We start from the raw sequence: 24,615 nt of genomic DNA, 5'->3' as shown, positions 1-24,615 counted from the left end.
TAGTATAATTATTGCTTATTTCTGCGGTGATATTGCCGGGATTTTACCTATACGAAGCAATATATCACGTTAAAAGAAAAGATAAAATATATAATAACCATATTGCTGAGGTTCTCGACAGAAACCGCAGCAATATGGTTTCAACGGAAAAAAAAAATTGAAAAAAAGTTGACATTTGACCAGACATATTGTTGGCGGTTTCTGACAAGAACCGCAACAATATATTAAAAAATTAATATTTTAATATATTGATGTGGTTCTTATCTGGAACCGCAACAATATATCTAACAAAAAAAAATGAAACCCTAAATATAACCTAAGTGGGGCGCCTCCCTCACTCCCATTTCTCACTCTCAAATCTCGCTCCCAGTCGATCTCCCTCTTCCCTCTCTCTTATTTCTCCCTCACATCTCACTCCGATCGCCATCTTCGATCCTACCCTCTCCTCTTCCTTTTCGTACCTGGACAAACTCGTTCGTCCCTAAATTGAATTTTTTTCATGTGAAGCGCCATCGTTCGTCCTACCAATCACACTTCGAATCCTACAACTCCTCTCAAACTCGTTCGTCCTTCGTTCTTATCAGAATTTGAAGCTCCATCGTTCGTTCGTTCGTTCGTTCGTTCGTCCTTCGTCGGCCATTCGTTTGTTCGTCCTTCGTCGGTCGACCGTTCCTTCGTTCGTCCTTCGTCGGTCGATCATTCGCTCAAAACCCTAAATCCCTCTCCATATCCCTTCGTCGAAATCAGTTAATTTGAAGCGCCATCTCCACCGTACCGGCGCCATCAGCGAGAATAGATCTGTTTTGTTCCTTTTTTTCGTTTCCCTTTTCTTCTTTTTTTAAGATCTGTATGTAGATTTTTTGTTTTAGGATTCTTTTTTATTTTTTTCGTTTTTTAGATGTGTATGTTGATTTTGTGTTTTAGGATTTTTTTTTGTTTTTTTTTTGTTTTTTTTTTTTTTTTTAAATCAGTTTCTTATTTTTTCTAATGTATTTTTTGTTTTTATTATATTTTTTGTAATTAGTCAGTTAGTTGTAGCAATTTTTTTTTTTGCTTTTTCATTTTACTTTTTGATCTTTTGTATTATTTATATAACTAGTTTTTTTTATCTTCATATGTGATTTCAGATTTGCTGTTTTTTTATTTTTGTACTATAATTTTGGTTTTTTTATACTTTGCCTTAAATATATTGTAATAATATATTTCAATTTGTATTTTTTATGTTTTTGAATTTTGTATAATAATCTTTTGTCATTAGTTTCAATCAGTAGTGCTTTATTTTCTTTTAGCCTTTTTGTCTTTTAAATTTCAAGGCAAAATGCAAAATAAATTACCTGTAACAGTACCTATAGCTGTGGTTTTCCCAAGAAACTACAGCAATATGCCTATTTTTTTATTATTAAATACAACATATTACTGCGGTTTTCTCCGAAAACCACAGCAGTATGCTTTATAAATCTGATAAAATAAATATATTGATGCGGTTTTACCCTGAAATCGCAGCAATATGTTGAAATATTGTTGTGGTTTAAAACCGGAACAATATATTTATTACCTATTGATGCCCCCTTAATTGTTGTGGTTTTGCCCCCTCTTTATATGTCACAATGGTTTAAAAATGACCACAACAATAAGCATTTATTCTACTATATCTAACTCATTCCTATATCATTATTACTCATTTTTATGATACTATAACACTCTTTCGTGTCATTATAACTCACTTCTAAGACATTTTTTGGCGAACTCGATTTTATGTCACTATTACTCATTTATATGTCGTCATTATAAAAATCTCTTATGTCATCATAAATGACTTCTATGACATTTCTTAGGAAACTCATTTCTATGTCATTATAAAACTTTTTCATGTCATTATGACTGAATTTTATGAAATTTGTTTAGAAAACTCAATTCTATGTGTTACTATAACTAACTTCTATGACCTTTTCTTAGCAAACTCAGTTTTATGTCATTATAAAACTCTTTCATGTCACTATAATTGACTTCTATGATATTTTTTTGGTAAAATTAGTTCTATATCATTATTACTCATTTGTATGTCATTTTTACCCACTTCTATTTCATTTTTTCAGCAAAGTTAAGTTGTATCGTCATATCATTTTCTCCTATTTTATTATTATTTGTCAACTCTTTATATACTATACCATTATTACTCATTTTCATATTATTATTGACTTATTTCATGTCATTTTGGAGCTGTCTTGTGTCATTTTTTTATAAACATGTTTCATGTCATTATACCTATCTTCCATGACATTTTTTAGTAAACTCAGTTCTATGTCATTATTACTGATTTCTATGTCATTATTATTCAATTCAATGTCATTTTTCAGCAAATTTGTATCAATTTCTCCTATTTTATTATTATAATCAACTCTTTATATACCATATCATTGTTACTCCTTGTTATGTCATTACACCATCCTTCGTTTTTAGTTGCTATATTTTACCATTTCGACATGTATCTTTTTAGTTGCTACATTTGCCAAATATTTATACTTTTAGTATTTGGTACCTACATATTATTTACCTTTATACCCTTATTTTTGTCATCATCACACAAAAAGACAACTACTTTATGCTTTATTGCTCTACTTTTCAATAGTGCCACATGTTTCATTGGTCTGTGTGATAAAGTAAATGTAACAACTAAAAAAAGACGGAGGAAGTAGTATTTCATGTCATTTTTGAGCTGTCACGTATCATTTTTTATAAATCTGGTTCATGTCATTATAACTATCTTCTATGATATATTTTTTTAGGCAAACTCAATTCTATGGTATTAGTACTTAGTTTTATGTCATTATTATTTACTTATATCTCATTTTTTTTATAAATCTTTAATTATTACACAAATTGATGTATCGTTATTACTAACCTTTATGTTATTCTAGCAAATGGGCGACATAGTTCATGACTGTATTCGTACCCCTTACCCTTGAACTCAATTTTTGGTTCATTAAATTTGTATGGTGTCAGGATGGGGAAATCTATATTCGATAAGTCCCTAAAATGTCCCTACAGTTTCCTAAATATCCAATTAGTTCAATAAGTTTTCCTCTAAAAGGCTTGTTGGTGACTTCAAAAACGTATTTTAATAAAAATTTAACAATGGGGTAGTCAAATACATGCTCATACCGCGTAGGCGAAATAAATACACGCCTACAATTTGGCGACTTCAGCGGGGAGGATTTTAAAAAATTAATTTTATAAATGAGTGGGTGAAACTTGAAAAATACGATTCATTCTCTTTTTATGCCTTTGAATAACATATCATTTTGCATATGCATGGCTATTGTTCATCCACCATAAGGACAATATACCTTGCTTCATTAGCACATGTTCTATGTGTAGGCCACCACCGTGGGGTTTGCGCTTTGCCCTTCCAAAAAGCTTCCTGAGCAATAGCGTTGGTTTTAGTCATAAGCAAACCTACCCAACAATAGCATTTGTTCTCTTGTTCCTGACTTGAACTGGAGTGTGTCTTACATGTGGCTACCTCTTTAAGCAGAGGTACGAAGTGTGGGATCGGTCTCTTAGTCATGTACCTTTTTCAGCCTTACCCTAAACCTGATCAAAGTTGAATGTAGAACTAGACTTTAGGTTGAAAACTCTTGCATCCATGTTACTTGACATTTGTGTATGATTGCAATCTTTGCTTGCTGCTAATTTATTAACATATTGATATGCCTTGCACCGAAAACTCACGTCTAAAATAGATCGTACTTATCGTTTGATCTTTCGTCAAACTACCAATATGCATGCCAGGGAACAGTGCGCCAAATGCATTTATTTGCGCCTGGCGCACTGTTCCTGCGCCAGATGGATAGCATGCGCGCAACGCACACTAAGTTGCGTGGAGCGCAGTCTATCTATCCCATGTTTATTGTTAATTTAACTATCCCATGATATTTCTATCCTCCTAACAATTTACCACATACATTTTTATTAACAAAACTTTATCGCATTTTGTTTTCACAAAATATTCTTATCTTTGTTCGATAATTTATTACGATTTGTAAAACACTTTTGCTTGCCAAGTCTCCATTCTATACCTCTGCATATTACTTTTACAAATGTCCAAATCATCATACGATCGATATCCCATGTTTCGATCTTCAAATATCACCACATAATATTTTCCACAAAATCCATAACCAAATACTTCATCATTTTCCACAAAATCCATAACCAAAAATATCATCATAAACTTCTCCCTCTGCAAAATAAACTTCTTTCCATGAACATTTCCTTCTCTTTGCAAGAGTTTTGAGCAAATTAAAAACCATTGTCTGAAAAGTTACTGTTTTAGAACATGTATTCCTTCATTTCTTTTGTTTCTTGTCCTATCCATTTTTTTAGTGAGTCATCAGTCAATGTGTACTTTTCAAACAGGGGAATTGAGAAGACATTTTCGAAAGTTCATACACATACAAGAGAATTCCCATCTGTTGAAATAGCTGAAGTAAGGGAACTCTCATAAACAAGTGTGGGTGACGAAAATATTACTAAGTTAATTGGCATCATCGAGCGTGGATCTTCATCACCAATTTGTTGTCTAAATACAAAAACCATCTCAAGTACTTAGGTATCGAAATTTTTTACAAAGCTGCATATTATAGGCGTGCAAATTCAAGATGACTTGTTGAAAAAATTCCCAAAATGAGAACAATCGTTTTAAAGGAAATAATAATAACAACAAGAAAAATGAATATGGATCCACTTCTAAAGGTGGGAGTGAACCTTCTTAAGGAACCAAACAAATCCTTCCAGCGGAGGAAATGGAGTACATTCACTCCAATAGGCATGTCATATGCCAAAACTTTTGATCGTCTTTAGTTAAAAGGCGCTTTGTTTTCCATTGGACCAACTCCCAATCCAGAAGAAAATAAAAGGGGTCCAAAATGGGACAATAATGCTCATTGCAAGTACCATTGAGGAAATGATCACGACACTTACATATGTTTCAAGCTGAAAAATGCTATCCTAGACATGGTTGATGAAGATAGATTTTTCATTCCTCCTGCAGGGAAGAAACCTAACGACCAAAAATGGACCATTAAAGAAAGTCTTAGCTATCTCTGAGGATCAATATTATTATGATCCCTCTTTCCTTATTGCACCATTAGGGGATATTGTCCCCACCATTATTATTGGTGAAACCTCACCCGATATCAATGGTATTTATGCAAGTGATGATAAATACGAATATGTCACTGAGGAAAGTGACTTTGATAAGGGAGTATGTATCCCTCCACCCCCAGGATTATATGACGACAATGAGATTATTGATATTCATGATGCTCCTATCACTCTAAGAGAAGATTGGTATCGAAGTACCGAAGAGGAAGTTGTGCAAGTACTCACTTGAACTGAAAGACTGAACCAACCAATTCAGAGTAGTGCTCCATAATTGCATGCATCTCTTAAAGAGCTTCTTCTCAAATAGAACGCTCTCATTCAACAACTCATGAGAACAAAAGCTGAAATTAACATGTGGCAATTAATAGCTTCCTCTTATGAGCATCGTATGGCACTACTGAACGCCCTTGCGAAAATGAATGTGTCATCCGACACATCCCCTGAAGGATTGGTCAACTTCCTGACTGTTGATAAGCCAATCCAAGGAAAAGTAATTCCCTTTACTAAAACTCACCTTCCTTCGAAAGCAATAAACATAACAAGGCTCCGCATTTTACTGTAGCATGCATGGGCTTGAATGTCCCGACAACATTAGTAGACAATGGATTTGTGATCAAATTGTGTCCATTGAGGACTCTGCGCCGTCTAGGTTTCAAAGATACGAATTTCAGTCCTTCCCACCATGGCATCCAAGCATATGACAATGCTTGCCGCCAATCCTTGGTACTATATCCCAAAATATGTTTATAGGGGTTATAGAAAAGTGCACAATCTTTTAGGTCATTGATATTGTAATAGCCCTGTTTTTAAGAGCGATTATTTAAACATTAAATATAATTATTAAGTTAATTACGTTCAGAAAATTTTTATTTTATTTGAGTTGTGGAATGTGATTTTTATTTGTCGTGTTGTAATGTATTTATTTATTTAATTATATGAGATTATTTCTATTATTATTATTTTGGACTTTGGATTTGTGCAACTAGTTGAGTTGTATTTCGCCCGAAATAGAAACCCAAAACCCATCATTATCTATTTACCTATCGTGCCTTCTAAACCCAAAATACCTCAAAACCCCTCCAAACTCATTTTCTCTTCTCCCGTGAGAAAACCCACGGAACCCCCGACCCCAGACCTCGTGATTTTTCTCTCATCCCCTACCTCGCGTTTTCCCCTTTGTTCGCCTGACTTTTCACCAGGCTCGTCGGAGCTGTGCTAATCGTCGGACCCGCAACCCATCGCGTCTCTTTCTCTTTCTCGTGACTCCTCTGTTATCTTCGTCTTCGCTACTATTGTTGCCTTGAGTTGTTGCTCAATGAACAGTCGTCGGAATCTTATCGTGCTGTTGTTGTTCGTGGCAGGTGGTGCTGCCCCTGTTTGTTTTTGTTGCGTTGTTGCTGACTTCTCTCTCTCCCCTCTGTCGTGTGACCACTGCGGCTGGTGTTGTTGTTGTGGTTGTTTTATTGCTACTGCTTTGTGCGTGGAGGCTATCGATGCTTAGTAGTTCATCGGTGCTCCACCCCTGGGTACTGTTCTTTGCTGCTCCTAGTAGAGCAGAGGTAAAGTTACCTCTTTGTTTTTAATTCAGAATTCTTGACTAGCTAATTGGTTATGGAGTATTAGTTTAATTAAGAGCAATTGTTGTGGTTTATTGTTAATGGGTTATTGAATTGTTGTTGGGTTGTTGTTGTTTGGTACTGTTATGGTTGTTGCTGTTATATTGTAGTTGGTGGTGGTGATGCTTTGTTGCTGATGCTGCATTGTAGTGGTTGTTGTGGGGTTGTTGTTGTTGTCTGTTGTTGTTAGTGTGTTGTCGTTGCTACTCTTAGTGGTTGTGGTGTGTGTTGTGATTGAAGAAACAACGTCATTAAGGTTGTAATTTCTTAATGGATAATGGTACAGTTAAGTTTTGTCTTATTTTCATATTATTAAAATTAGTTGCTTGCTTGTTTAGTAAAGTTATTAGTTGAGTTAAGATGGTTTAGTTTGATGGTTTAGAGTAGTAGTTATGAATTGAGAATATAGGAAATTAGAATGCTAAAGTGGAGGTAATTCCTAGATTGAGAATTGATTATGGTTTCATTTTCTAGTTTAGAATAGTTAAGATTGGTTGTTAATTATCGTTCTAATTGTGAGATGACTCTTGGAGGATGATTTCGGAGTGAAGTATCATTCGGGATTATGAAGGAAATTATGTTAGTGGAATTGTATTGCGATTCAGGTAACTTTTATGTTTAGTAAAATCCTTTATTCATGCCCTTCTGTGTGGATCTATGTTTTTAATATTTCAGTTCGTACTATGGCCATAGATATGAATGTGATAATGAATGTCATTGATTGATTCTGAATACGCAACTGTTTTACTGGCTTAGTTTATGAACTGAAAATAGAAAGTGGGCAAGGTATGGGTGGAGGATGGTTACTCTTTTGACCTGATATGGTTGGCTACGCTCCATAACGAACCTTGGGGGGAGTTTTGCTGGGCTCCATAACGAACCTTGGAGGCAGCTTTTGTCCTTTTTCCAAAGCCCGTACTTGCCACTGATTTGTTTAAGAGAGTGAACTATGCCAGCGTTGTAATGAGATGAAAATGATTTGAGAAATAAAATGTTTATAACGGGCTGAAGTAAAGGTTACGAGTTTTCCACTCATTTTGGAATTTTGTTTGTTTTGTATTTTCTTCCTGAATTTGCAGGTTTGGTGTTGTGAGTCGAAATTGGAAGTGGATCAAGATTATGATGTCGTCTTAGATTGAGGATTTAGTTTGTATCTAGATAGTTGATTTGAGAATAGTTATTTATATTTCGTTGTATATAATATTTGGGAATATTAGTCGAGATATTGGTGTAATTACGATTATTTTTCCGCTGTGAGTTAATTTATTTAATAGTTAATTTTAGTTCATGAATGTTGATTGTGTTTCGCTAGCAACTCGGAAGAGCGGGCTGTTACAGATATCAAGGCCTCATTCAACCTACTTTAGGACGACCATGGCTTCATGAGCTTGGTGCAGTCCCATCTTCCTTGCATCACAAGGTAAATATGATTGTAGATGGCATTCAAATAACACTTGATGTCTCTACAATGAAAGAAAAAGTAGTATAAAAGCCTCTCATTCACATAGATCATGATGAAGAGGACGAAGGTCTTCGAGGTTTCGTTCCCGAAGAACTATCCCTCATATAAGTGGACTTAGCGTCATTCAATTTTGATTGCTTCTCCAACTTAGCAATCTATTATTTCATGCGCCAAAAAGGATCCTTCCCAAGCATGTCATTTGGTGGTAAGAAGTCCAGAGCACCTCCTGTCACGGATTCTGAATCAGTGAAAAATCTATTTGCCTTAGGATGCAAGCTTACTAGGAAGGAGCTTAGAAAGTGTATCGCACAATGAATTGCATATCGCAACACCAAGGACATGGACAATATCCCTTTTCCTCTTTATCAACCCACTCTAACTGGGAAATTTCTAAGGGAAGGAGAAGATTATCCTTGTTACCGTACCAATTCCCTGAATCATTCTACTAGGCTCAAGTTGGAGTGATCTACCCAGGATTTGAGATATTCCTGGATTGTCACTTTTCGGAAGAAAGGATTCCTGATCCCATTATTAAACAAATAAGATAAGACTGTTTAGACTACAAGGCATTAGGACTTATATTCAGTCAAGAAATAGTCGAATGCCCAAACCACAATGCTCTCATTCAAGTTGTACTACAACATGAAGCCTTCAACCCTGCTATGCTAATCACTCTTACAAGTAGCACTATGTAATGTTGAAGGAAGATTATCAAACTAACTACTCCAAATGAAAATAAGATAATCTTCACCACTTGGGAAGGCCCGGTGTTAAAAGAGTCCAAGTCGTCCAAGTGAGAGTCTGAGTCTGAGTCTGAGTCTTTTGAGTCTAGCGTTCCAGATGGGACTATGTCTAAGTCTGTTAATTCTAGTGTCCAAGTAGAGTCTTTACTTTCTACCGAGTCATTGTTCAACCTTATGATTTTTTGTTTTAATAATATGAACCCATTTGCTTATGACTTATGCACTATATGTACTTCTTCTTCTCCTTTTGATTGCAACAATGCATTGAAAAAGAAATAATTGAACTTGTGAAAGAACATGAAAATAAGACTCCAATCGTCGAAGAAACAGAAAAAATAAATCTTTCGGATGATAATGAACCAGAGGAGGTAAAAATTGCATTAACCTTAAACAATGCGAACGCGCCCAATTAATCAAAACGTTAATTGAATATATCATCGTATTCGCATGGTCATATCTAGACATGCCAGGCATTGATTGTGAAATTGATCAGCATACCATACCCCTAATCAAAGGCATGAAACCTGACAAGCAAAAGTTGTGTAAAATGAAACCCGAAGTAGCCTTAAAAATTAAAGAAGTTACTAAACAACTTAATGTAGATTTTATTCAAGTAGCTAACTACCCTGACTAAACAACTAATGTTGTGCCCGTGGCTAAAAAAGATGGGAGGGTTAGGATGTGCGTTAACTATAGAGACCTCAATAAAGCAAGTCCTAATTCGACTTCCCCTTACCTCACATAGATATCCTAGTAGATAATATTGTCAATCATTCCCTTCTATCCTTTATGGATGCGGGTACGCGGGGATATAATCAGGTAAAAATGGTTGAGGATGATATGGAAAAGACCACCTTCATCATATCATATGCCTTTTGGATTAGAAAATGTTGGGGCAACCTATCAAAGAACTGCGACTACCCTTCTCCATGATATGATGCATAAAGAGGTAGAAGTCTATGTAGATAACATTATAGTTGATTCCAAAGTCGAGAGGGACACCATACCTCCCTTGAAAAGTTCTTCAAAAGACTTCAAAAATATAACACGAGAGTTAGTACAAAAATTATGCCTTTGGTGTCACTTCGAGGGAATAGGTTATGTCATCAGCTCTAGAGAGATTGAAATTGACCCTACTAAAATAAAAATTATCATGACCATGCCTCCATCTAAAAATGAAAATCAGATAAGGGGGTCTTAGGCAAAATTCAATACATCAGTAGGTTCATGTTTAAACTGACCATGGTGTGTGAGCCTATCTTCAAAAAGCTTAAAAAGAGTGTCGCTGCCGAATAGGATGAAGATTGCCCAAAAGCCTTTGACAAAATCACATAATATATATCCAATCCATTTATCTATATATTATATATAAATGTATAATCTATCACGTCTGGGTAAATATTCAAGAATATTTTTGCTTCTCACTTTGGGCAATTAGCTAGCACATGCCTTACCCGACATACCGTTTAGACTCTATTTAATTGTGACTAAGACCGCAGCCGGGGCCATGTTGGCAAAAGAGGTTGAGGGGGAAGAGTGTGTCATTTACTACCTTAGTAAAAAAAAGCTCTTAGACTATGAATCCCGTTACACTCCCTTAGAAAAACTTTGTCTTGCACTAGTCTGGGCCACTAAGAAGCTTAGACACAATTCCCTTCATCCCAGAATACTCTTTATACCGTTCCTTTTTATCTGTCTCAGAATACACTTTACACTTCTACTTTGGGATATGACCCATTATTATTTTAATCATTCTACCTCTTAACTATTGCCCCACACTCTCTCTCCACCAAATAAAATAATACCACTCTTATTACCTACCAACTCTAACCATGGCCCACATTCTCTCTCCTTAAAATAAAATAATACTACTTTTGCTAACTAATAACTCCTATCACATCTACTTTTCAATAAAATAACATTTGATAACTAAATAACAACTTATCATCTAAAACTACATGCGTATTCACTGTAAATTATTATATCATTGCTAATTCAATACTAAGCTAGTTACATTTTAAGTACTTCTATTTCATATATGAAAATTACAGACTACAAATCTGATTTCACTAATTTCATTCATTTGAGTCATTTAGATACATTAGTAGCTACTATAACTTGATTGGTGACCATTTTAAGTCATTTTGGAATCACTTTAATTCATTTAACCTAAAGTTGATTGGTCAATTATCCCCTTGATGTCTGTTTAGAATACCTTCATGTTAGGTATATAATCTACTATTCCCAATCTTACTCAATGGAAACAGGTATGAAACTCAGCATGAAAACATGAATGAAGATCCTCTATTGCATCATAATAAAACCCTACAATGACGGGCCCAAAGCCACAACCAATGGTGATCACAAATTCTGCAGAGAGGGTAATAATAATCAAGCTTCCCAAAGGCACGATGACTGATGAATAAATTGAACAAACTACAAAAGATGTAGGTTTAAATTATTACAACCAAAATCAAATTTTCTCTTAAAATGCAGTACATTTTTTTGTTACCATTATAGTTACTTAAGTTACCGGTTTAATTACATTTGCCACTAGGTTAATTACAAAGTACTGTCATAATATTTTAGTGAGTATACATTAGTTCTACTAGATTAATTTCATTAATATATTATTATTTCAATTATTTGCAATGATGATACTTGGAAATTTCACAGCCTATTAATCAAGCTCGTCTAAAATTGGGACGCGACCTAGATGTTTGTTATAACATGCACACGCGAAGGTTGGAGGAGCTTAAACAAAGGAAGGAAGATGTTCCACAAGATGGATCACCCGCATTGACTCAACTGTTAGAGAACCCTGAAGTTCTTCAATAGATTGATGTCATTGATAAGCTCCTAACAACAACAAGGCAAACAGTTGAAGACATGATATCATTTGACTTGGGTATACCCGAATTGAAGCAACAAAAGCAACCCAAAAAACCCAAACAACAGGAAGATCAACACAAACTTGTTCCTCCCCAAGTCTTTACAAGACAATCAAAGAGACACCAAGAAGCAGTCGATGAAGTACCACCAAAAGGCTACCCCACAAGAAGAATGTCTCCTAGAAAAACAAAGAATGTCTCCTAGAAAGCCATATTATGCATTCTAATCATATGGTATTTTGCATAAATGTTGATGCCACATTTTCCAATCAATTAGGTTATATGTTAATATGTCAACAACTTTGATAAGGTATATTAGGTTATATTTTGAAATGTAAATATGAAAACTAAGGACATAGTAGGCAGTAGGCAAAGTTCTATTTTGTGACCACTATAAGCCTTTCAGTCACCAGATTATGCTAATTCGTAACCATGTATGGAGAAGTATTTCAAAATGTTTTGTTTGTTTGCTCACCAGTTTATACAATATACTAACATTTTAAGTTTATCTCATCAGTATTCAAATGTGGGTATTAAATAATTAAAAGAAAACCAATATTCTTAATTGTAACCACTCTAATCCTATTAGTCACCAGTTTATCTTAATTAGTGACCTAGTATGCATAAGTAATTTTAAATATTTGGAAAACATAACGTTTGAAGTATAAAACACTAGAAAGCAGTATTGTATTGTGGGTATTCTTAATTAAGATATTAGTCATAAGCCTAAAACCAATATTCTTATTTGTCACCACTACAAGCCTATTAGTCAGTAGTTTATGTTAATTAGTGACCTAGTATAGTCATATAGTCATCAGTTTATTTCATTTGGTTATTACCAACTGTGCAACTCTTCGAAAATCATAAGTGATGAAGAAAAAATTGGTCAAAACAAAAATATTATTCAATTGTAATGAAGAAATAAATTTCGAATTAGTGACCCCTTAAATGAGTCATAAAAAAAACATATTATTAACTAACCATTATAATCCTATTGGTCACTACTTTAAGCCCGTTAGTGACCACTTAAAGCTTATTAGTCACCCTTTTAACTCACTGTAAGCAAGTCAAAATAATCTTGCAAGTGGAGTGTAAGAGCCAAACCCCTTTGCAGCATTTGAAATAGATTTCCCACGACCTCTGCCCCTCTTGCTTTTCTCAATACCACTTTTCAGCCTTACACTTCTTCCTTTCGTTTTAACCCAAGGAGGATCAAAAACAGCATCTGAAATGACCACGGAATGCAATCTTTCTTTAGTGATGACATGTTCACTCGCTATTGCTTCAAACGGTCCCAAACTTCTGTTTTGGCAAACTTTGTCCACCGCCTTATAATATAAGATGAAGGTATATCTCACTAACCGAGTGCATGTGAAGTACCCTTAGGCAGTGATAACATAACAACCCCACCTCCTCAAGATTCCTATAAGAACAACTAACAAACTTGTTGACACAATCAAAATTGACTTGGTGTGTCCGTGTGTGGATGTTTCTCAGGCCACGCTTTATAACTAATATCGTGTCATCCATAGTCAACAACTCATAAATAGTACCCAAAGAATACCAAAATTCTTGCTCAAAATCCCTAAACATTGTAGCTGTGTAAATTTGACTAGCATGTCTCAACATACCCGCCATAGGAAAATAAGACTTAGGGACAGATTTAGAATCGACAAATTCATCATTGGTTTCAGTTTGTCTCCATCGTAAAATAGTGCTTTGGAACATACCAAAAATAGTCATACAAGCTTGTTGCCTTGGAAGCTTGAAAGCCTATAGCATTATTAATACTTTCACTACGCTGGGAAGATAAAATTCCAGCTGAGAAGAAGTTCTTACTCAATGCTGTGGACCATTTATCCTTCAACTCATACAAACGAGCACACCACTTGTCTCCTATTAGGCCATACTTCTGCATCATATAATCCCAACTTGCCTCAAACACGCTATCATAACAACCACAAGGACATTTCTTAAAAGCATCGAAAAATGTGTCATCACTCTTCAAAGTCCTGAAGTGACTAACTGCATTCTGATAAAGATGCCACTGGCATAGCCTCACCCTTGCTTGTGTTCGGAAACACCTACATACCACGATTTTGTTATAAACACATTTAAGACTTCCGTAGCCAGATAAATCCATTAAGTAATGATTTTATGTCATTTAGTGACCAACATAATCCCTAAACATTACATAATAATTAAAAGTCATAAATGTCAGTTTTCTTTGAAGTACTCAGTATACCTTTACAAGTTACCAGTTTAGTTAATTTTGTGACCACTTTTACATATAAGATAAAAAGACTCAAAAATTTGAACAAAAATACCTAAGACAAAGCATTGCTTATGGTCTGATCCTGGTCTGTAAATATTAACACACGACAAACTCCACCCATACATTTCTTGAAAACCTCAAAGAGCCAAACAAATGAATCAATTGTCTCGTCCGACAAAAAGCAACACCCAAACATTACATTCTTCCAATGATTGTTTATACCCACAAATACAACACATATCAAATTATACCTATTCGTACGATAAGTGGTATAAAAAATAGTAACATCTCCATACAATTCATAATCATTCTTCATCATAGAATCACGCCAAAACAGATTACACAACCTACCGATGCTATCCAATTTAACCCTATGAAAAAAGTCATCCTCATCAGTAGCACTTTGGCTAAGCTTATCGATGACAGCTTGTGCATCACCTCCTTCAATTGCCTTAATCTTTAGCCTATTCACAAAATTATAGTGGTCACGAGAAGTGTGACCAAGGGTCTTCGCACCACCATATTGGTGACTTTCATATCAATATTGCACACCAGGAGGCATTGATGCTTCTGTCATAACAGTAATTTCTTTCGCTTTGCCAATCCCCAATGATCCTAGATCTCCGAACGACGGTATTGTTGCCACTCAGTACGTTAAGCCACTAGTAGAATAAATGCTTATTGCTGCGGTCAAAAAGGGGTCTATTGCGGCGGTTTTGGCCGCGCATCAATTAAGGGGGCAGCAATAGGTAATTAATATATTGCTGTGGTTTTAAACCGCAGCAATATTTGAACATATTGCTGCGGTTTTTAGCTAAAACCGCAGCAATATAATTATTTTATATCAGATTTATATTACACCTATTGTTGCGGTTTTCCGCAGCAATAGGTACTGGTACAGGTAATTTTTTTTTTTTTGCATTTTGCCATCAAATTTGAAAAACAAAAAAGGTAAAAGAAAATAAAACATTACTGATTGAAATTAATGACAAAAAATTATTATACAAAATTCGAAAACATAAAAAAATACAAAAAGACAGATTGAAATATATTATTATAATATATTAAGGCAGATTGTAAAAAAGTTAAAATTATAGTACCAAAAATAACAGATCTGAAAAAAAAATATAAGGGGGCGTTTGGTTCATATAATGGTATGGGTTTGGAATCAGGAATGAAACCAATGTGTTATGGGTTTGGAACTTGATACTTAATACCTTGTGTTTGGTTTCATTTAGGAATGAAAAATCTTCTTCTATTTGATACCTAGAGGTAATGTATGAGCCATACCACCTTCCCCCATGGGTTTCTAAACCCCATACCTTATGGGTTTGAGGTATGGGTTTAAAATTTAGAAATAAGTTAAACAAACACTAGGTATGGGTTTTGTTCATTCCAAACCCATACCTCATACCCAAAACTAGTGAACAAAACACCCCCTAACAATTATCATAAAAAACACCCAACATAAGAATAGGAATGTAACTCCAAAAAAAATATAAGGAAAAATATATACTACAACTATATTTAATATTACAAACACTAGATTTGAAAGTAATTTCGTACACAAATACTTGCAAAAAAATTATAATAACAACAATTACAAAAGTAACAACATTTACAAAATAACATCTCTTAAAAAAAACAAAATAACAACAAACAGGAACGATGAGGACTAGACTAGAACGATGCACGAACGACGAACTGGTAGAACGGTGCATGAATGGCGCACGAACGGCGAGTAAAACAGTGAACTAGAACGGCACACGAACGACGAAGGACTGACGAACGACGAAGGAATGACGAACGAACTGGAACAAAGACGAATTTGGTTTCGCCGGAACATACAGAACGACGACAGGAGGACTGACGAAGGACTAGATCTGATGTGGTTGGGTGGTTAAAGCTGAGAGGAGAAAGAGAGATGCGTGAGAGGAGAGGAGAAAGAGAGATGCGTGAGAGGAGATGCGTGAGAGGAGAGAAGAGAGAGGGTGAGGAGGAGAGAGAGGGGGAGAGGAGAGAGAGGCGTGAGAGGAGAGTGAGAGATGTGAGGCAGGCGGTTTTTTAGGGTTTAGTGAGAGAGGTGCGGTTTTTATACAATATTAGGTTTTTATATTGCTGCGGTTTTTTTTATAGACCGCAACAATACATTAAAGTATTAATATTTTAATGTATTGCTGCAGTTTCTCTTAAAAACCGCAGCAACATATTAGGTCAAACAGTCAAAAATTTTCAAAAATTTTTTGCCAAAATTATATTGCTGCGGTTTTCGGCTAAAACCGCAGCAATATAGTTATTTTATAATTTTCCTTTTCTTTTTACGTGATATCACTACTACATTTTTAATCAAAAGCAATGACTAAAATAAGCTATTGCGACGACTGTTTTTTATACCGTTGCAGTAGGATCATCTATTGCAACGGTCCTTTTCAATTTAGGTTCATGAATTGAGCTATTGCAACGACTTTACGTTGACCGTTGCATTAGGTATATCTATGGCAACGGTTTAGTGATTGCCATTGCATTAGATGAAATTATAAATAGGGTCGTTGCAGTAGGTGTTATATATGACACTGCAACGTAGTAATTAATTAATAATTAATTGGCGCAAATTCTATTCCCTCTATATTTTTAGCCGAAAATTCAAAAACTTAAAAAAAAAAAAAACTTATACCCGCTATACTTCGTCGTGAAATCAGGAACAAAAACCCTTAACACATAACTGAAGAAACACAACGAACAGAAATCCAATCCCCCACATCTTGCAAGAGGAAGGTTAAGAATTTACGAGATTTCTTCCAAAATTCTTCCAAATTTCATGAATATATGCAAAATTCAAGTCTTGAGCGAAGCAATTAGGTGAAATTATTCAAGAAAACTCAAGTAAAGTGACGACATTCAAGAAACCCCAACAAAGAGACGAAACTCGGAGTTACAAGAGGTATGTTCTTCAATTTCCATTGTCATGGGGTTCTCGAATTATGCATATATAGCAGCGAGATTATGTGCTTGTAGTCTGTATCATATTACTTTCACTTCTCCTTCAATTATTTTCTGTCGCTGCACTATTTATTTCATTAATTGGTTAGTATTCATGTGTAAAAGTATTATGCAGTTGATATCAATAGAAAAAAATTTACTAAACTAATATCAATTATAAGTGTTGATAGGATTTCGTTAATACAATAAAATTGGGAAAATTGAACTTCTAAATTACCTTGTTTTACCGACTTAGCTGTACATGGAATCACTTAGATGTGAGGTTTTTCCTTTTATTCGAGTTTTGATTTAAGTCTAAATGTAGAAGATTTATAACTCTAATAATTCGAAAGGTTGAAACTTTGTGAAAATTGAAGAACTAAGTGCACTACCTGTTGCTTATTAAAGCTTGCCAAAACTGATATTGAGCTATTGTGTGCATTATGTTTGATGAATGATGATGTTTAATTGATCACCCAATAAGTGGTGTAGGTTTGTGTGATTCAAATCCATATTGGATGCTCTATAGGGACAAATTTTAAAATTCAATTACCTAATAAAACATTAAAAAAATCTGTGATTTTATTCGGTGAATAAATGCGGAAGGAATATTGCATCAACTTCTTCAATTTATTGTAGAAACTGTTGAACTTAGTGATCAGCAGTCCTATGTTAATTAGTGGAATATGAAGACTTTAAACAAGGAAATAAAGGACCACATCTTTATGGCAGCTAACGTTGAGTCGATATTAGTAGAAGTGTCCTCTAAGTTGATAACGTTGAGTCAAGGAGATAAAAGAGCATTGATACAGAAGTAGAAGTGTCCTCTAAGTTACTAACCATTTGTTTACTTGCACTTTAAAGGGAATCAAAGATATCTATTGTGAGTTATCTCAGTTTCTTAAAGTGGTTGGCGAGCAAAAAGGAGGGTAATAGCATATGATAAATGTATTTAGTCGCAATTCTAAAAGATGTCTACTCCTATATTAGCGGGTGAAACGCTTTGGGAGCTGGTTTGTTTTTATTGAAGTTCAAAGTTTATATTAACAATTTGTTTTGAAATATAAGGATTTTTATAATTTTTTAAAATTGTATGCTGACTCAATAATCTGTTTTGCAACATACCGTTAAGGAACAAAATGGATAACATAGATAAAAAGTGGTGGATGCTTCAAAGATGGAGCGATGAATATGAAGAAGGAGTTGAGGAGTACATTAGTAAGGCTTTTGCTATTAAAGCACAAGGGAACCAGATTTGTTGTCCTTGCAATGTTTGTCATTATCGTTATTGGCAGTATAGAAATGTTGTTAGGGATCATATCATTGTTAATGGTTTTGTTCCCAGAAGTGATAAGTTGTTAGACTTAGATATAAATATTGAAAAAGAACCGGATGTGACAGAAGAACATGATGCGATATTAGACACGAATGATGACATAGAGGGGTTGTTGCATGATACAATGAGAGAAGGGCCGAATGAAGATGCAAAGAAGTTTTATAGATTAATAGAAGAAGGTCAACAAGAATTATATCCAGGTTGCAAGAAATTTTCCAAACTGTCCTTTCTTATTCATCTATTTATATACAAGTGTGACCATAAGTTGAGCAATGTAGCAATGTCGGCTTTGTTAGGAATATTTAGAGACACGCTACCAGATGCAAATTTGCCCAAGTCTTTTAATGAAGCAAAAAATGTTTTAAGAGTTTTAGGGCTAGATTGTCAGAAGATTGATGCATGCCCTAATGACTGCATGTTGTATTGGGAGGAGCACGCAAATGCAACAAGTTGTTCTGTTTGCAAGACTTCAAGGTGGAAAGTAACTAATAAAGAAAAGACTAATGGGAAGGATTATAAAATTCCTGCTAAAATTCTAAGGTATTTTCCAATTAAGAAAAGGTTGCAAAGGTTATTTATGTGTCCGGAAACTGCAAAGTACATGATATGGCATAAAACGAATGATTCAGAAGATGAGCTTTTACAGCATCCAAGGGATGGTGAAGCATGGAAAACATTTGACAAGAGATATCCAGACTTTGCCAAAGATGCTCGTAGTGTGAGGCTTGGGTTAGCTTCAGACGGGTTTAACCCATTCCACAATATGAGCATTGTACATAGTACGTGGCCAGTGATATTGATCAATTATAACTTACCTCCGTGGTTACTTACGAAGCCTGAATTTTTATGTTAGCATTGCTTATTCCCGGTCCCTTATCCCCGGGAAATGATATTCATGTTTATTTGCAACCACTAATTAAGGATTTGAAAGAATTGTGGGAGGTTGGATTGGAAACTTATGACTCTTTAAGCAATCAAAGGTTTGATATGCACGCAGCATTGATGTCTACCATTAGTGACTTTCCTGCTTATGCAATGTTGTCTGGTTGGAGCACAAAAGGGAAACTTGCATGCCCTGCTTGTCATTATGAAACTGAATCATTGTTTTTCAACAAAAGCCACAAACATTGCTATATGGGTCACCCTACTTTTTTGATTTGTCCCACCCCTGGCGTCGTAATAAGAGATATTTTATTGGAGTTACGGGGCAAAGAGACCAACCAGTGCATTTAACAGGAATCGAAACTAAGGAGTTACTTTGTGGTTTTCGAAATAAATGTGGAAAGTTGCAAAAGATAACGAAACAAGAAAAGGAAGTTCCATGGAAAAGGGTACCAATATTTTTTAAACTTCCATATTGGAAGCATTGTTCACTTCGCCATAATCTTGATGTAATGCATATTGAAAAAAATGTATGTGATAATATCATTGCCACACTGTTAGATTTACCTGGAAAGAGCAAAGATCATGCTAATGTTCGTCAAGATTTGAAAGCCCTAAATTGGATGCCTGAACTTCATCCTCAATTACTAGAAGATGGTAAGGAAGTATTTCCAAAATCACGCTTTTCGATGTCATTAGAAGAGAAGCGATTGTTTTGCCAGGTCATTAAAAATGCAAAGCTACCACTTGGATATGCTTCAAATATGCTCGATGTGTGCAAGTTGGTGAAAGGAAGATCACTGGATATAAGAGTCATGATGCTCATTTTCTAATGCATTACTTGCTTCCTGTTGCAATCAAGACAACTTTGAGCAAAGATGTTGCAAAACCTTTGCTAAGGTTGTGTGCCTTTTTTAAGGGCATATGGAAGAAAGCTATCGACCCCCAAAATCTCGACTATTTGCAAACTGAGATTGTTGAAACCCTTTGTCAGTTAGAAGAAATTTTCCCACCTACCTTCTTTGATGTCATGGTTCATTTACCAATTCACTTGGTGGAAGAAATTAAGCTTGGTGGTCCAGTTGGAATTAGGTGTATGTATGCAATAGAGAGGTACCTCCGAGAGTTAAAATCTGATGTTCGGAACAAGGGTCGTCCGGAGGGCTCAATGGCTGAAGGATATTTGGCCAAAGAATGTCTCGCATTCTGTAGAAGATACTTGAATCGATCAAACAGTCCTTCAGATAATAATGCCGTTGATCCTAGTATCTCAAATACATTATTTCCCAATATTGGCCGACCTATTAGAGGAAAGGGAAGGAATAGAAAGAAGAAGGATTATGGTTTATGATGGATCACATTACACGGGCCCAAGTCCATCAATATGTCTTATTCAATTGTGATTCTGAGGAAGTTGAGAGATACATCGAGTAAGATAACTTAACACGGAATTTTTTCTAATTATTTTTCTAATTTTTTTATCTTGCTAATTGTGATAGATACTAACATATTTAGTAAAATCACAGTGAACATAAGTTGTCTGTAAGCAGCCACAGGAAAAGAAAATGGGATTTCGCGCATACTCATAGCAAGAATTTCATGGAGTGGTTTGAGAGAAAGTTGATCTCAATATTCAAGAAGGGGAAGAAATAACGGATCATATCAAATGGTTATCAAAAGGACCATCTTGTGTTGCTAAGAAGTTCAGTGGCTACTCTGTTAATGGCTATAGGTTCCACACCATGAAACGAGAGAAAAATGGCGTAACTCAAAATAGTGGAGTCACCTTAACAGCTCTAACGCATAGTTTTGCTAGTAGTAGAGATCAAAATCCTGTTATGGGGGCTGTGAACTATTATGGCTCGTTAGAAGATATTATTGAGATATCTTATCATAGTCACTTTAGTGTTATCTTGTTCAGATGTGTGTGGTTTCATTCGGAAAAGGATGATTTTGGGATGGATGTCGTGAATAAGAATAAGAATATTTCACAAGGAGAACCTTCATCTTGGCATCTCAAGCACATCAAGTTTTTTTTATTGAGGATCCGCTTAAAGAGGGTTGGCATTATGCTATTCAAAATCTTCCTAGAGAACTTTCTGATGGTACTATATATGGCTTTTTCTCTGGTATTCGATATGAATTCGTGTCTATATTGAATTACAATGCATGTGTTTAATTCATGATTTATCGTCTCATAAAATATATCTTTGCGGTTTTTTTTTATTTTTGTAATTAACCATCAATGATCTTCTCCTTCCAGTGATCTGCCATGCTTGAAAAGCAGTGGTTGGTTGGTTCATCCTTGTGTTCTTTCTTGACCAATGTGTTGCATGCAGTAGTTGTGTTGCTTTTTGCATGGTGTTCCTTCTTTTCTTTCTTTATCTCTGCACTAGCAGGTTTCTTGAATCCTTTGATTGAAAATTTGCTATATGCTGCTTTTCCTCCTTCAGCTCTGCACAAGTAGTTTGTTTGGCATCCTTATGGATTGTACTTGCGTGTGCTTTCTTCTTTGTCACTGCGTGTGCATCAGATTTCATGTCTTTGACAGAGATAGTGTTAGCATTTTCTTTCTTCTGTAAATCATTACATGCTGGCTTTGTGTCCTTGGATGCTGGACAATGGCATGTAGTACAATGTTTCCCACTGCTTGGTGTTCCTGTTGTTTTCCCCAAAAATATACAATAACGTTGATTGTCTCATTCCCCCCCTGTAGATGAAAAGGAATAGAGAGAAGCTTAATGTTGGACAACATCAGATTCCACCTTATGAGAGGCAACGTTTAGAGAGAGTGAGGTTTAACGAAGAAAGAATGAAAGCAAAAGGGTTTGGAGGTTTGGCAAACAAGTCATTACTCGACAAAACTCAGGAGATTCTCAGTGGATGGAAGATGATGAAATATTTTCATCTGATGACGAGTACTTCACATCAGACTATGAGGGTTATGACGAGGAGAACGAAACTAATAATGATGCGCGGCAAAATACTATGGAGGTTTGTGATTTTGTTCCGCTCAATTTCTACGTGTATATTATCTCTAGTGGTCTTATTAGGTTATGCTGGCTTATTATAACCTTTATATATTCATCTATCTATTTCTTTGGTCTCCATATGTTTTTCTTTGGTTCATTTTTTGCTGCATATTTGTGTTGTCTTGTTTATGGATGCGATTCTGGAAATCAGTTTCTCAAAATATGACTTGTCAAATGCTTGCTCGTGATAACATATACAAGTATTGAGTTAATAAGGCAATGCCCAAACCAAATTTTTCAAGGAGGGGAGTGGGGAGTTGAGGGAGGGTGCAGTTTGTGCAGTGAGTGTGTGCAGTGGACAGTGAGTGTGTGCAGTGGCAGGGCAGGGAGGGGGGGCAGTGAGTGTGTGGGGGAGTGGCAGGGAGGGGAGTGGGGAGTTGAGGGAGGTGCAGTTTGTGCAGTTTGTGCAGTGATGTGTGCAGTGGACAGTGAGTGTGTGCAGTGGCAGGGCAGGGAGGGGTGGGCAGTGAGTGTGTGGAGGAGTGGCAGGGAGGTTGGGTAGTGAGTGTGTGCAGTGAGTGTGGGGAGTGCAGGACAGGGAGGGGTGGGTAGTGAGTGTGTGGGGAGTGTGTGTGTGTGATGCAGGACAGGGAGGGGTGGGCAGTGAATGTGTGGGGAGTGGTGTGTGGTGAGTGCAGGACAGGGAGTGCAAGGCAATGAGGGTGGTGTGCAGTGAGTGTGGGAGTGTGTGCAGTGAGGGAGGGGTGCAAGAAGGGAGGCAGTGCAGGGGGGAGTGGTAGTGCAGGGAGGGGGGAGTGGTAGTGCAGTGCCTTAGTTGTTTTCTGTTCTTCCTATAGCCAGATGGGTATAATTGAGACTCTTGTGCTGTTGTGCCTTAGTTGTAATAGTTGTTGAATATTATTAAGAGTCAACTTTCCGGAGTATGAATTACCTCATCCCCTTTTCTTGTGTGTGAGTGTGTGACTATAAGATTTAGAGTGCCTAGGTACCTCGCTTCTAACGATACATTTTTCACCTTAAACTTCTAATCTTGGTAGCAATTGTTCGAATACTTGATTGGTTGTTATTTTAGCCGAAGGTGGGGGCCAAAAGTTGTCGTCACTTACCTACGCATTGCATGTAATGAAAGATATTTCATACAAATAAAGTTTGGAATTGTTGAAGCACGTACTGTCTTTCTTATACAACTGTTAAATAATATCTAACTTCGTTCCAATACAGATCTTTTATTCCTGTAAGTTAGTTCACCCAAGAAAACAAGCATATAGTACAAACTACATGAATCTTCCATCTTACTTTCTGATATTGTATGGACATTAGACAGATAAAGTATGCAACTATTGGTTCAATCTCTAACCTTATCCTCAGCTACGCTTACTTGGCGTATCACCTACCTTGTATCCAATGCTACATTTGCTAAAAAAAGTTGGTGAAAATTTAAGAAATAAAAACTTAATGTATGGCACTAAAGTTCTTAACTCATTGTTCCTTATACACGTATCAAGTCTCAACCAGTACCATTTCAATTATACTACAGGAAGCACATAAGGTGTTAAGTGCCAGATATATCTAGACATTTAAAGTTGACATGAGTTTCATGTCCCCTAATAAGAGCTATGACAGCTGATTAATCATGATGCATGGAAGGAAGCACATAAGGTGTTAGGTACAGTAACAAGTCGTAGGTGAGGAGAACTAGAGGCACATCAATTTATAATTATGATAAGGAAAACAAAACAAAAAATCAGACCTGTTGAAAATTTATAATTATGATAAGGAGAACTAGAGGCACATCAATTTATAATTATGATAAGGAGTACCACTGTGTTCCCAGTATTGAAGTTAGTGTTAAATAGATTAAAAGCATAATTAGAGCTAGAGTATTAGCAATTCTGCCTAAGAAAGTGTCTAGAATTTCTCTCTGACTGCCTATCATAATACTAAAGCTGCCTATCATAATTCTGCCTAAGAAAGTTACTGTTAAATAGAAAGTGTATGTAATATAGCAAGGAATAAATTCTATACTGGTAGCATTGTGTTCCCAGTATTGAAGTTAGTGTTAAATAATAGATTAAAAGCATAATTAGAGCTAGAGTATTAGCAATTCTGCCTAAGAAAGTGTCTAGAATTTCTCTCTGACTGCCTATCTCTCTGAATCATGCTCGATTTTGGTCTTTCTTTGACTGCCTATCATAATATTAAACAGTAAGTCTATTGATTTTCTATGCGGTTGGGTAATTGGGGTACTTGAAAATGAACTTAATTGCCACAA

General features: G+C 35.7%; 1 protein-coding gene and 1 long non-coding RNA gene across 2 annotated transcripts; both read left to right on the top strand.

Annotated features, from left to right (window-relative positions):
* The first annotated feature begins 6,178 nt into the window (after window positions 1–6,178).
* On the top strand, window positions 6,179–8,074 carry LOC104906833 (uncharacterized). Its single transcript, XR_791953.3, has 2 exons — window positions 6,179–7,387; window positions 7,862–8,074. It is a non-coding gene; the product is annotated as an uncharacterized LOC104906833 (long non-coding RNA).
* A 10,197-nt stretch (window positions 8,075–18,271) lies between these two features.
* Window positions 18,272–20,183, top strand: LOC125495681 (uncharacterized). The gene is made up of 2 exons (XM_057393381.1): window positions 18,272–19,247; window positions 19,912–20,183. Exons 1-2 carry the CDS (start codon window positions 18,272–18,274, stop codon window positions 20,181–20,183), a joined length of 1,248 nt encoding a protein of 415 aa, XP_057249364.1.
* Window positions 20,184–24,615: the final 4,432 nt, after the last annotated feature.

The sequence above is a fragment of the Beta vulgaris genome, chromosome 3, assembly GCF_026745355.1.
Source record: "Beta vulgaris subsp. vulgaris cultivar EL10 chromosome 3, EL10.2, whole genome shotgun sequence".
NCBI classification, from domain to species: Eukaryota; Viridiplantae; Streptophyta; class Magnoliopsida; order Caryophyllales; family Amaranthaceae; genus Beta; species Beta vulgaris.
This window is presented reverse-complemented; position numbering and strand designations above follow the sequence as displayed.

Coding starts and splice junctions, on each gene's coding strand:
- LOC125495681 (XM_057393381.1), top strand. CDS start 18,272: ATGGATAACATAGATAAAAAGTGGTGGATGCTTCAAAGATGGAGCGAT. Junction 19,248..19,911: donor CAATATGAGCATTGTACATA/GTACGTGGCCAG, acceptor CCACACTGTTAG/ATTTACCTGGAAAGAGCAAA.